Here is a 13,932-nt window from a genome sequence, read left to right on the forward strand (position 1 = left end):
TGTGCAGCACTTAATACCAGTTGCCATGGTTTTTTTAAACACCTCCCTCCCACCCCACCTTATATCTTAACTTTGATCTGACTATTACCAAGCCCAAGGTTACCAAAGGTGTGGCTGAGAGCCACAAAGAAACCACAAATTTTACCAAAAAAGAAAAAAATACAGACTTCAGCCACACTTCACTGCCTTAACTGGTGTTTTTTTTAAACTTTCAAAACAACAAGAGGGAGTAAGCTGACATTCTCAGAGGTAGATTAACCTAACCTTGCACTGTGACAATGTCAAAGCAAGTTACTAAGAAAACTACTACCGTTTTAGTCAATAAAGCCTAAAAATCTACTCAAATGTATTTGCACATTTGTCTTGGGTACCTCATCCATTAAACAATTTACATTAATCTTTCCTCTTTTTTCTTGGTCTGAATAACTCAAGTACAAATGCATACAATGAAAGACTACTGAATAAGATGCCTTTTCTCTTCAAAACATATCAAATTAACAAAACATAAAATACAGACTACTGATCCCTTCCAGATTGAGAAAAATAGAATACCAAACAACAGTTCAACGATATTATTATTATGATTATGTAATTTTTCGTCCTAAGCTATAAAACATGTTGCTTTTTCATTCAACCATTACCTAATTTATCATATATAAATAGCATCATGTCAGCATAATACTTCTGGTCATGCACTGGCATAATAAGTAAATACAGAAAAACAAAGCAAAAAAAAGGGGAAAAATGAACTCTTTGATTATTGTTGGTATTTCTGCTGACCTAACAAATTTTGGTTCAACTAAATAAGACCCACTCTCAGTCTTAAGTTCCTTTGTGAAAACAGCCCCTCAATTTAGCCAAAACAAAATACTGAAAAGAAAAAATGGAGAGACCAAGTCCATTAACTATTTGTTATTCCTTCAGGTGATTTGCCACCAGATGGAGCTGTGTCAGGTTGTGTTGATCGTGCTGGCTCACCTGACCACCTCGGCCTATCAGATTAAAGGAAACAGCACGCACATCTACTCTGATGCCCCGTACCCAGTAAAGAGGCCTCGGACCCAACTGTACATGACGGTATTTCCATTCTCGAAAGCCATATCCATACGGTGGGATTTAACTTCCTATGACTACATCACTGATATTACTGCAAAGTACAATGTTACCCCGGGATCGCTGATCACTATATCAAATATCACCAGGTTTACCAAAGAGGTGAACATAACACACCTGCCAGCCAACAGACCTGTGACAGTTTGCTTACATGTTACGTTCAGCAATGAAAAACCAGTGCGAAAATGTAGCACAAAGACAACACTAAGGAAAATACAGCCCATTCCTCCTGTAAATAATGTTCAAGAGCTCAGCATTGAAGCCACTATCACTCTCTCAGTGCTGATCATACTTATCGTGGCTATCGCAGTAATATGCATCATATTTGCCAGGTATCAGAAAAAGCAAGCTCTGAAAAGACAGCAAGCCCGAGCACTGCGGGTAAGAGCTCGTATACAAGGCCGAGTGAGTCAAGACCCAAAGAAGGCAGCAATAGGTAAAATTCTAGAGCACAAACACCTCCCGCTGGACAGTAAGACTCTTACAGAGGACTGGAGTGTAAGCAGTGAGGTCAAAGTGCAAGACTGGCAACAGAATCGAATTAGTTTGGACTTTGAACCTCCGTCTGACGCCCCAGTGGTCGACACGGAGGACCTGGTTTTCTTCCAAAATCACACAAATGGTAAAATAAAACACGACGACGGCAAGTCGAGCAGTTTGAATTCACAAAGTAAAGTAGGCAGCAAGGCGTCTGATGAGAAACCATCAACAGAAGAGAAGAGCAGTCTTAAGGAAGCTCATGAAAGTCCCAGTGCTACGCTCTCCCCTGAAGCAGCAGTTGCTGAGGATATAACACCCAGATCCTCTGAAGAAAATGCCCCAACTGAAACTGCGAAAACAACAGAGGAGAAAAAATCAAGTCGTAAGACTACCAGTGGTCCCCCAAGACGCAAAACACTGGAAGAAAAACTACGCTATGCACGAAAAATCAATGCAAGAGCAAATAGAATGAACAGCAAGTCAGGTACAGACAGGCGTTCTGGAAATAAAACATCGAGTGGCAAGAGAAGGAGTAGTAGGACTTCAGGAGAGAGATCTCGCTCCAGAAGTTCACACAAACAAGATGGCGAGTCTGGTGAAAGGCCCAGCAGCCATTCTACCTCTCAATCTAAAAGTCAACCAGCAGAATCACATAATCCAGTGTCTACAGACTGATATCTTGATGCCAAGATTAAACATAATGCAAAAAAAAAATGTATATCAAAATATGAACTTTCCCTTACTCAATTGTACATATCTCAATTTTTTTTATCAATTTTTAATTTTTTTAATGACGTTAGTGCATATAAAATCATCAAATAGCATTTAAAAAACCCTGACAACTCTACGTCATATGGCAATTATGTGCACCTTCAAATGGTTTCCCTGTACAGTTGAAGCATAATCCAGATAATTAGCCTGCCAGACTGTGACGACCAAGCAAAGGCCACCCAAGTAAATGTTTTCATATGCGCACCTAATGTTTAAACAATTTGTGGGCATGTTCTAAATTCTCAACCTAGACAGATTTACTTAATGGATCAGTGTGTAAAAATGCATATATTTTACAAAAAATATAGTTAAAATGACTGTCAAAATAATAAAATTTTCATAATAAAAGCAAATTAGGTTTGTAATTTTAAAAAACTTTTTTACAAGCCTTTCTGTGCTTATTACAATTGTCTGCCTCCCCCCTTCCCTTTTTTGGAGGTAGGTTGAGAGAGAGGCTATGAACCAATGCTTATGTTAATGGCTCAAGAGAAAATAACATGTAATGGCTGTTAGACTGCAATCTTCTCTTCAACATATCGGCATATTGCGGTTTAAAAATGTCAATGTCATTAATGCCCTTTGAATAATTATCCTGCTATTATGAAAAGCTTTTAATTAATATTCTAAAATGTCCACCAGTAAAAATTACAGTTATGCATGCCTTTATCATTAAAATGTGCCCTTTGCCAAATAAGATATTTTTAACACTTACTCTCGACTATGAGATTTATCACCCTAGGATATTTTATCATATTTGAAATGTTCCAGTCAAAAATCCAACAATATATTAAATCTGACCAAGTAAACAAGTTGGAAGCAGTTCTTTGCATGTCAACCAACTTCGGGTTTTAATGGCAAAATTTATCATTTGTGAATACAGTGATTTACATCTACAAAACTGTAGTAATAAAATCAAACAATACACCTTTATATAATGGCAAAAAAAGTAGAAAGTACAATATCTGTTTGAAGGGATCATAATTTTTTTAACATATTTATGCCTATTTATGGACTAAAATCACATAATCTTTATCATTGTGACATAAAAACTTCTCTAAAAAAGACAAAAATGACAATTTTATGTTTGATAATCAAACCAACATCATAATACTCTTTTAATTCAGCAGAAAACCCACGATGCTAACTCACAAAAACTACTTTTGAGAAGTTTACAAAATATGACAGACAAAACTGCATCTTCAGCTTCTGAAATAGCACTGCCACACAGACAACACATAAAGCTACATCAGAGAAACCCTGGACTCTCTTAGACAGCAATACCAAAGTAAACATCAACTGAATCCACTATTCTTTAAATAGAAATAAATCATTTATATGCATCTTTTACCCTTGATGCATGTTGCTGAGAAGACATTATTAGCCAAAACCGTGGATATGTTTAGGGGGTCATCATATATGACCCAGGAAATTCTATGAACCATGAAAACACTCCATAAGAAGCTAAGAATGTGAAACCCATAAGTGGATACTAATGCAGTCTGCTATTGGCCCCTGCCTCAATGAAAATGAAAAGCAGATTTGGTGTTGCACTAAAAAAACAAGCTTTATGTCGGAACTAATAAAACTTATAGCAGAAATGGTCTTGATTAGAAAAAGATTAACTCTACAACCTAAAGAGTAATTTTTGAACTGGACAAATGAAAATGTTATATGTCAGGAGTGGCGCATTTCTCTTTTCATATTCTTTTAAATGTTAATGCTAATCTTAAGTTTAAAACAGTATGTATAAATTAAAGCAAGCAAATAAATAAAAATAACTAACACACTCTTTCAAAATGGTACCCAGATGACACAGAATCTTTCATATTTCAAACATTTCACTTTTTCTTGTAAAAAAAAGGATTAAAACAAAATGGTCCATACCTCATTTTGAAGGGAATTCAATTCCAAATTTTTCTCCAGATTAGCCTTAAAATATTCATCTGCTTCTTTCCTAGTTTCTATGAGTTGCAGCTCTAGTTCCGCTATCTTCTGGCGTAGACTAGCGACTTCTGCAACATGGCGTCTGCCCTGAGCACCTAGCTCATACTGGAGCTGGTCTATCTCAAGCTGCTTTTCTCTGGGCTATAATTAATCCACATGCTTTATCTTTTTTAAAATATGCAATTAAAAATAACGCAATAACCAATGTTTTTGCTTTTTTACCTTAAATACCAAATTATCTGAAACTACTTTTTGGAAATACAATTGCAATGCACAACTAATCAATGTGATTGACTTTTTTGTCATATATGCAAAGTAAAAGATCGAATAACAAATATAGTTTTTTAATGCCACTGCTACAAAAGCACCTTAACACAATTAATGTCATTACAGCTGATATTCATTTATAAAAAATTCAGACAAAAAGCACAGAATTCTTGAAAGAAAGACATTTGAGTTAATTGCCATACAATATATACCTGCTTAGAGAGCTTATCTTGAGAAGCCTCTTGAAACTGTAGTCTTGCCTGCTGTTTTTTCACCTGTGCACTAAGTTCCACCTTTTCTCTTCTTAAACTGGCTGTAAATGTATTAGAATGATAGTTTATTAAAATGAAATAAACCAGCATGTCATTGAATGATAAACAATTTTTTGCACTGCATCAAAGAAAAAAATATGAGAGAGAGAGAGAGAGAGAGAGAGAGAGAGAGAGAGAGAGAGAGAGAGAGAGAGAGAGAGAGAGAGAGAGAGAGAGAGAGAGAGAGAGAGAGAGAGAGATCCCTTAATGAACTATTTTCAACACAATTTTGCTTCTATGTCAAGCAACATAATTATCAAATAAAAATCAAAAAGCATCCAAAGCTATGTTACCTAAACAAAAAAAAATCAAAATCTTTATCTCCTCTTTGATATTGGACTGCAGATGCAAAGAAAAAGTTTCTTGCTCATCCAGAATACCACAGACTTACCAATCACTCTCCAGACCATCATTTAGCATGGTTAAAGTCACATACCTATGGTATCATTCAAAGACTGGATGTGAGAGCGTACAAGGGCATTGTCGCCAATAGATTTCATGAGGAGATCTTGGGCCTGTGCTAGAGGTGGGTCTTCTCTGGGTTGCTGCTTGGTTTGGAGATCAGATTCTGCATTGCGCATTTTACTCTTCAGGCTACGGACCTCATCTTCTAACATTCTAACATATTCTGCAATAAATAAATAAAACAGGCGCATTTTACTCTTCAGTCTATGGACTTCATCTTCTAGCACTCTTAACATATTCTGCAATAAATAAATAAATAAATAAATAGGGAAAGTCTAAAAATATGGCCTGGGGTCCAGGGACCGCCTTTATCAATCTCAAAAACAGATACATTTGGCAAAAAAGTCAGAAAGCTGCAGGTAGTCAGAAAAATCTCATTACTGATAAATACAGTTATCCCTTATCTTATCTTTATTAATATAATTTATTTTATTTGCATAAAGGTTTCAGATTTACCGTAAATTTAAACAAAAGAAAAGAAAAAAAATCCTCTCCTTCTTTATGTACTAGTTAATATATATATGACTTCATACTTAGGATTCATTGCAATAAAACCATAATTGGGCCATACTGAATACAGTGCTCACTGCTTTTGTTTGCATTTGAATATTTAAACAAAACCTTATTTTACACATTATGATATAACTTCAGAATTCATAAATGATTATTGGTAGATTCACTATTATATCTAGAATAGCACTGACTGTTATGCAAAATAAAACTACAATAACCACAGCATCAATAACCCATGACCGTTTTCAATTCCTGTGGTTAATGAATAACAATTGGCATAACCAGTGCAAATCAGGAATTAATTAAACTGCAATATATCTGAAGGTGTTGGGGATTTTGATAACCTTGATCAATTGTGAGATATTCAAAATATGAAAGCTAATGAAACTGCAGTGTGGTGACTTGTATTGTTATTATTATCACTCTCACTATTACAAAATATATCACAATGACAACACACCAGGAAATAAATCATAGATTCTTACATAATGCCTGACTTTGACACTAACTATGTAGGAAACAAAATGCAGCTTTTGCTTTTTGAAATTCAAATTATAATTTAGCATTTTTATATTCTAATAATAGTCTTAAAGGTAACTTTGTAGAAAGATCTTGTAGACAAGAATAATCAACCACTTTTTTCTATCAAATTTATGCATAGAATACCACAGCCTTGAAACTAACAACTCTATAGGCCAAATAAAATGCAGAATTAACATTATAACCAAATTAAAATAGTGACATGCATCTTGAACTATGAATTTAAACAACATTTAACAAGTGCGGCTTGAACCATGCTACGATAGCTGAAATCAAATGATTCAGAGAACCACAATTTTAATTAACCAGACCCAGACATCTCAATCTCAGACAAATAAACATTGCACGTAGTTATACACATTAACTGGCTAGGTAATTAATAAACAGAAGCGCCTTGAATATAATTACCATATACTGACACTCTTTAGGTTTTATTTTAATGGCCCAGTTTATGAGTCCAATGTATCATTTAATCAATCCAAGGAAGTAGATATCTATCTTCTTCCTTGATTAATTTAAATAGTTAAATGAGCTCCCCTGTTGATTAATGTATTCAAAGTACAAAAAATCTGTACTATAATACATTGCTACAGTAATTTAAATTATGTCACGCGAGTCTCTAGTATTGAGGCAATAAAAAAAATTGAGAGATCATAAAATAAGATTTCAGTTAAATTGTAAATGAGTTATTCAATGAGAAATTCCATCAGTGGTGTTCAACACTCAGACAAGACAAGCTAAGATTCCACTTATTGTTTTCCAATGTTTTCATGTGCCAAGTCACCCATTTATAGTATTTATACTCATTTACTATAACAGTTTCTTCAAGCAACAGATGAGTATTTCTTATATCTGCCTTACGTACTCTATAATAAAACTGTATTATACCTTCAGTGACCGAACTGCCCGTCTTCTGCTTGACTGGCTCCTGGTCTCCAATATTCTCCATTTCAGTCCTCATCTGCCTGATCACTGTTCTCAGTTTTTCATTCTGTGCCTGTAGCTGGGAGATTTCTTCAGACTCTGACTGGGCTGGGGTACCATGGACAGCCGAGGTCTGTGGAGTGGTAATATAAAATATAAAAATTACATGCTTCAGTTCTGGATTTTCCTTTTTAGATATGTTTTTTATACATGCTACTAAAAAAATAAATAAATAAGATCTCATCACTAGTAAGCATGAATTTTAAATTACATCTTTCTGGTGATCTTTTTATATATTTCCCTGTCCCAAAACTTTCATTTACTTATTAACGTGATAAAATCATTTCCTTCCTTTTATTAATCATCAACCTATCTTCTAACAAAAAACTTAAGTAAAGCAGATCATATCCATGTATAAAGTTTCAAAAGCAGCAGTACACACCATGATACAAACAACCAATTTGAATTTCTCTTTTTCTTCCCACACTTCAATATTCCCATCTAATAAAAGCAAAATATTAACCCAAAAAAATAAATTCAACTAGCAGTTCACACCATGCTTCAAAACTAAACTCATTAGAATATAAATAATATATTTTCAAAAAAGCATACATCTATATTTCTATCCAGCACCAATCCATGCTGTTTCAGTGTTGCCAGTGCCTGGTCCCTGTCCCTGGTCAACACTTTGATCAAACTCTCCCTCTGTTGGAGTTCTCTGTCCTTCTCCTTCAGGGTAGCAAAAGCCTGTTGAAAAGGAAACAATAGTCTATATGTGTCATGTATAACTGCAGAATGAAGTTCCATCAGTAGAATTATCATATAATAAGCACAGAATTCAATCTTAAATCCAGGAATGTGACGTCTGACAAAACTTGACAGATGATGTCATCACCAAACACAACACTGACCCATGACAATATTGCTCATTTTTTTACCTATTACAGAAAAAGACACATTATCAACAATTTTGGATCACAGTGATGCTGCAACTTTTGATGTTATCTTACAGGACAGTGACATTCAGGTATTAAATTTTATAACAAAACAATTATTAGCTTTTGAATTTGTTGAAAAAGTTTTTCAGACTTCAGCCAAAAAAAAAAATAAAATAAATAATAATAATAATAATCTGACATAATTACGTTGTTCACTTCTAAATAAAACGTATTTTTTTTGCAAATCAAAATATCTTGTATCTAATGGAAAATTATAATTTCACAGAGGGTTCCTACAAAGTATATATAAGACCAAAATCAACATTCTTCCAGTAGAGATTCACATGGGTAAGGCTACATCAAATAATCCACACATAAGATAAATATTGAAAGAAACTGAATTCAAAAGTTTTTGGAAGGTTGACTTTGTGTCAGAAAGTAAACTGTTGTAAATATCTTAAAACAATGATTCTTGAAAAATTAAATAATTAGAAAAAGAAAGGTGTTGGAAACTTTGTAGCAAATGTCACGAGCACAAACTTTCCTCACCTCATCCCTAGCCCTAGTCAGGTTTTTCACCAGGTCCTCAGAGCGCTCATACTGCAGTCTCTCCACCTCTTCGTATCTCCTCTGCCAGTCCAGGTCCAGCTGAGCCTTGGCACGCTCCAAATTGGCCTCTCTTTCCACAGCCAGGGTCATCTCCTTCTTGTACCTTGGTGAATAATACATTAATGTCAGTTTTAAAGCAAGCAAAAATAAATAAATATGTCAAAAGCACAGGCAAAAGCAAAAGACAGAGTTCAGTGGTGGAGTATAATAATTATTGTGATATTATGTCTATCATGGGTTGAAGAAGTAAAGTAAGTCAGTATATTACAAACACTCATGTGGACACACACACTAGCACACACACTCACACAAACAAAAACATGATTTGAATTATTTATAGAATAATACCACATAAGCTGAATCTTTTCATTCTGGTTGTTGTGGCCTACCAATTTGTACCACAAGTTGAGAATGATGTCCTAATAAACACCTTTCAATGCTCTCCTTTTTCTGCTGAAGCTCAGCTTTGATACTATCTTCATTGTCTTTTGGGGCCTGCAGTTCCAAATCCCTGGCAACATTAGTACGAGCTATCTCAGACAGTTGGGCATCCCATTTCTCTTTCACGTCGTGTATCTCTCCATGAAGTCTGAAAAATTTAGACAGTAGTTTGTTTTAATTATAAATTAATATTTTATTCATAACTGCAAAGGAACAATATTTAAGGAAGCATAATATTTTAGGCCTTCAGGCCATTGGGACAACAGAGTCTTAAATATAGTGGCTAGTACCTGGATAAAATTGAAACTTTTTGTCATTCATTTGTAACCTTAAGATTTCAAGAGTAAAAATTTAATTTTTTGTTACTTTTCTGCCTGCAGCTCCTTCTCCTTTGCCAGATCCTGATTCTCCCACTGTAGACGTCTGCTCTCCACCTGTGCCTGCTCCAGTTGTGTTTGCAGCTCACGGATGTTCTCCTGCAGAACTCTCTCAGTCTCGTGGTGACCTTCTTTGACTTTTAATAAAGCGGCTTCCTTCTCTCTGGCATATCTGTCCCTCTCTTCAAACCTTATGGAGTTTAATTTTAATGAAGATTAAAGAGATGAAGTTTAGTTCAGTTGGGATAAATATGTCCTCCAATGTTTCCTATCTTTTTAAAAATTGTATTTGGAATGAAATGTAGACTATGTTTCAAAATGAGTAGCTAAAAGTGTTATTTATGGGACAAACCATCCATTTTACCAAATACTTTGGTGCTCCTAAAATTATAATAGAAAACTAAAGAACATTCTAGCTAACTTTAAATCCAAAGTAAATTATCATTTGAAAATGTCAATGTCACTTGTCAAAATGTAATACAATCACAAAGTATATAAAAAAACTATATCATCTTCTGAAATATTTCACTTTAATTTTTCAACATCATTTGAGAAGGCAATGAAAAACATAATTCTTCTGTAAAAAAGTTCTTACTTTCTTTGAAATTCTTCCTCCATTCTTTTGACACCAAGTTCTGTTTGGTGCAACTTGCTCTCCAACTCTTGTATCCTACAACCATAACACAATACCTGAGTTCTATGCCTCTGTTAACAGAAAAAATGTTGTCCACTGATAGATTTTTATTGAGATTGTGAAAGGAAAAGAAAAAGAAAATGGACAAAAACAGAGATGAGGTCCATGTGCAACCAGCAATCAGTTGTCTAGAACCTGGTATTATTATTCTGTAGCCTCAATTAGCTTGTATAGAAGTATCCAAACTAAGACACACTAAGACCAGACAAAGAAAGATGGTCTGGTTTTGTAGTCATGCCACTGTTCCTTGCTTTTGTCTCTCAAAGATGTGAAAAAAAGAATGTGAATACATGAGTTCTATGACAATATTCTGTAATAAAATTGACAAGAAGACAGGCCATTCATCATGAAATGCACTCTTAAAACAGGTAAAAATAAAATCTTGATATATTCTATTCAAAACTTAATGTGAATTTACCATGATAAGACGACACATTAGACACTGAAATACTAGAGATTGAAGAATTACTGTACTAACAGTGATTTTACCTGATGACTGAAAAAAACTTAACTCACCAGACTAACTTAACTCATAATAGAGCTGACAATAGTCTTTATTGAATTACCTGGCATCTTTCATGGCCTGCATATCATTAAATTCCCATTCCTTTTCCTTAAACTTTTTCTCTAGTGTCCTGTGATTTTGATCCACATGGTGAAATTCTTTCTCTGTTTTCTCTCCAGCTTCTGACAACATTTCCACCTCTTTGGTCAACAATTTGATCTACAAAATTAACAAATGAGATGATATAAAATGACCCTTTCCTTCCCCAAAAAGAAATCGGTGTCTGGTTATATAATCCAAGATAAAAAAATATTGTTCGAAGCAGCAAACAAAATAGGGTCATTATACAAAAAGTGTGAACATGTCAGTAACTCACATTTTGTGTGATATTTGGAAGTTTTTATTTACTGCTGATTTGTTGAGTTCTTTCCATTAAAAGGTATTCTCAGCCAAGAAGTAGATTTTTTTAAATTACTATTTTAATTTACGTGAATTGCCCTAAACAGATGTATCATCAAAATGCAGATACAAACTTTCAGTTCATAAGCAAGAATCTGGCCACTCTTCTCATCCATTTGTGTCCTGAACTCATGTTCTCTTCTTTTCATAGCCTCATCAAAACCTGAAAGAAATGTGTAATTTAAAATACAATTGAACATTTTTATGTCTTTTATATACTTAATTTAATTAATTTATTTCATTTATTTATACACCACTAAAAAATGGTAAAAATTGAGAAAATTTTTCAAATGAATATAATTTTTCAAAACAAAAGACTCACTTAAATATCTAATGACATTTATATCACTAGAGTTGCTAAAATATCCCATACCTGCAGTAATTTCTCTTTTCTGGACATCAAGTTCACCCTCAACTTCTCGAAGCTGATGTTCCAAATTCCTTTTGATGTTTTCTAGTTGTTCTCTTTCAGCTTTAATCTCAGCCTCTTTCTCACTACAAGTTCAAATTATGTATGATACAGGCCAACTTAAAAACATTTCTTTCTGTAATAAAGCATTAAAACTTAAATATCCTGTCTTCTTTAAAAACCAGATTAACTTCATGAAGACATAACAAAAACAGGTCAAAGAATAAATAAAAATATTTTTTCTGCAAATAAGAAAACACAGACTGCAAAAAGTAAAACTTGTGCATTGAAAATTGTACAGTATACCTCCTAAACTGGTCAACTTCTGTCTGTTTCTCTCTCATTCTTTGTTGATAGTGCATTTGAAGCTGCTCCTTAGCATGCTCTTCTCTTTTCAGACTGGCACATAGCTCATCTTGTTGTATCTTCATCTCACTGATTTCTCCATTCTTGGCATTGATGGCAGCTTTCAATTCTGGAAATTTAATCTCTGTCTTTTAAATTACTAGTATACTAGAAAGTTGGTGCATTATTGCATTTATCAGTTTCAAGCATAAATCACCAGTGCCTGTTCATTTTTATGTAAAATGTTGTAACAAATACCTAAGTGCTCATGTTGAAATTACACAGTTCGGCCAATAGAAACCTGTAACTGTTTAAGCTTAACTTATAGATGACTTGCTGTGATTGTTTCAAACATACAATGACCACTTGTTAATAGTGTTAGCCATATCACAGACCTCCAAAAATTGCATCATATCTTTCCAGTTCCACATCCCGTTCCTCTAGCAGTTTAAGGTTATATTTGAAATCCTCTTTAAGTTTCATAAATTTGGCATTCTCTTGATTCAGTTGGTTTTCCTTTTCTTTGTATGCTATTTCCAATGTGTGGTTTCTGTAATTGAAAAAAGTTGATATAAAGTTAGCATATTCAAAGAGTAAGTGCAATAGACAAAATTGTAAATTGCTAGGAGTATTGCAAAATTCTGTGGTATGCTCTTAACTTTTCAAAGACAAATACTAGTATAGATCAAAATGCTGAAGAAAGTATCTGAAATAGTCATGTAAGCGATTCTTCACCAGACCTTTTAGGTGTATGGCATTTGAGTTCTACACAGTCCAGTGATAAAACCACCTGGATTGCTATTTAACATTAGAATGCCAACACCTTTTGCACAACAAAGTAGTATAAATATTTTAGTTTTAATGTTGTATTACGTTTAATGTCTTAGTTTTGAATTAAGACAACACTGTCCCCACATTTCACTTTAAAGCAATCAAACTCTGCCTTCAGCATTTAGTAAAAAAAGTTCTACAGTCTATCTTATACTGCTAATAGGCCAGAAGGGGAGGAAATAATTGAGGATAAAAACAAGTGCTAGAGTAGGGTCAATTTGAACATATTCTACCTCAATTCCTGCAATTCTCTCCATTCTTTCTCCTTCTGGGCAGCAAGTTCCCTAAGAGATTCACTATCTGGTGGCGGAGGCTGACTCATGGCAGAGCTTTACATGTGCAGTAGAACATATTTTCCTCATACATTTGGTTTGATGCTTGAATCCCTACTCAGCATCACATTCATGCAAACCGCATAGAATCAACTATTGTTCTGAAAAGTGTGGAAGGATCTATTAGTATTTAATTTACTTCAAATTTCAATATGTGACATTACAGCCTTGGCCCTAAATGCCAATTAAACAGAAGCCGGACTAGTAAAATTTTGGAAATTTATTAAGTTAATGGTCACTATGTATATTTTTTAGACTCTGGTGTAAAAGCTGTAACATGGGAACATAAAGCAATTTTTTGATTGCATTACTACTTGTTCGGCAGCAGCAGTGGCAAAGACACCCTGCAACACCAGGCAATAAATGCACATTTAACAATCTAATTCTTAAATAATTCTATGTTCATTTTTACGGAGTTCTGGGCCAGTGAATAATACAAACCTATACAAACCAAAGTTTCCTCCAAGCCTCGTTTTAAGTAGGTCAGTTTTGTCTTATCAAAATAATTAAATTATTGAAGGTACTGTTTAATTAAACATTCCCTACAGAGATTGGAGTTAAAACTGAAAAAAAAACTCAATTTTTTATAGGTTAAATTATGATTGTGTCGAAGATGACGCTACAAATACTCCACTCAAACCTTCTGCGACACCCATCACGACAA

General features: G+C 34.2%; 2 protein-coding genes across 4 annotated transcripts in view; one reads left to right on the top strand and one right to left on the bottom strand.

The window, feature by feature from the left end:
- The window catches only part of LOC106181151 (uncharacterized), an 8,664-nt gene extending 4,157 nt beyond the window's left edge, over positions 1–4,507 (top strand). For both annotated transcript variants that reach the window (XM_087005806.1, XM_013565452.2), the window contains one exon: positions 925–4,507. In XM_087005806.1, the coding sequence (XP_086861932.1) occupies positions 940–2,268 (1,329 nt within the window). In that variant the 5' untranslated portion in view covers positions 925–939 and the 3' untranslated portion in view covers positions 2,269–4,507. The remainder of the gene's footprint in view (positions 1–924) is intronic.
- LOC106157351 (coiled-coil domain-containing protein 57-like) overlaps positions 1–13,927 on the bottom strand; it is a 23,334-nt gene extending 9,407 nt beyond the window's left edge. Inside the window, exons 1-16 of one of the 2 annotated variants that reach the window (XM_087005799.1) lie at positions 13,909–13,927; positions 13,170–13,369; positions 12,501–12,655; positions 12,067–12,235; positions 11,725–11,846; positions 11,426–11,514; positions 10,954–11,111; positions 10,289–10,363; positions 9,683–9,883; positions 9,306–9,464; positions 8,816–8,978; positions 7,941–8,075; positions 7,293–7,461; positions 5,323–5,514; positions 4,788–4,888; positions 4,249–4,449 (exon numbers count right to left, since the gene is read on the bottom strand). In XM_087005799.1, coding sequence (XP_086861925.1) covers positions 4,249–4,449; positions 4,788–4,888; positions 5,323–5,514; positions 7,293–7,461; positions 7,941–8,075; positions 8,816–8,978; positions 9,306–9,464; positions 9,683–9,883; positions 10,289–10,363; positions 10,954–11,111; positions 11,426–11,514; positions 11,725–11,846; positions 12,067–12,235; positions 12,501–12,655; positions 13,170–13,258 — 2,178 coding nt within the window. In that variant the 5' untranslated portion in view covers positions 13,259–13,369; positions 13,909–13,927. The other variant, XM_087005798.1, reaches the window with a different exon arrangement.
- Between the last annotated feature and the right edge of the window lie 5 nt (positions 13,928–13,932).

The sequence above is a fragment of the Lingula anatina genome, chromosome 2, assembly GCF_051362555.1.
Source record: "Lingula anatina isolate TDL-2025a chromosome 2, LinAna3.0, whole genome shotgun sequence".
NCBI classification, from domain to species: domain Eukaryota; kingdom Metazoa; phylum Brachiopoda; class Lingulata; order Lingulida; family Lingulidae; genus Lingula; species Lingula anatina.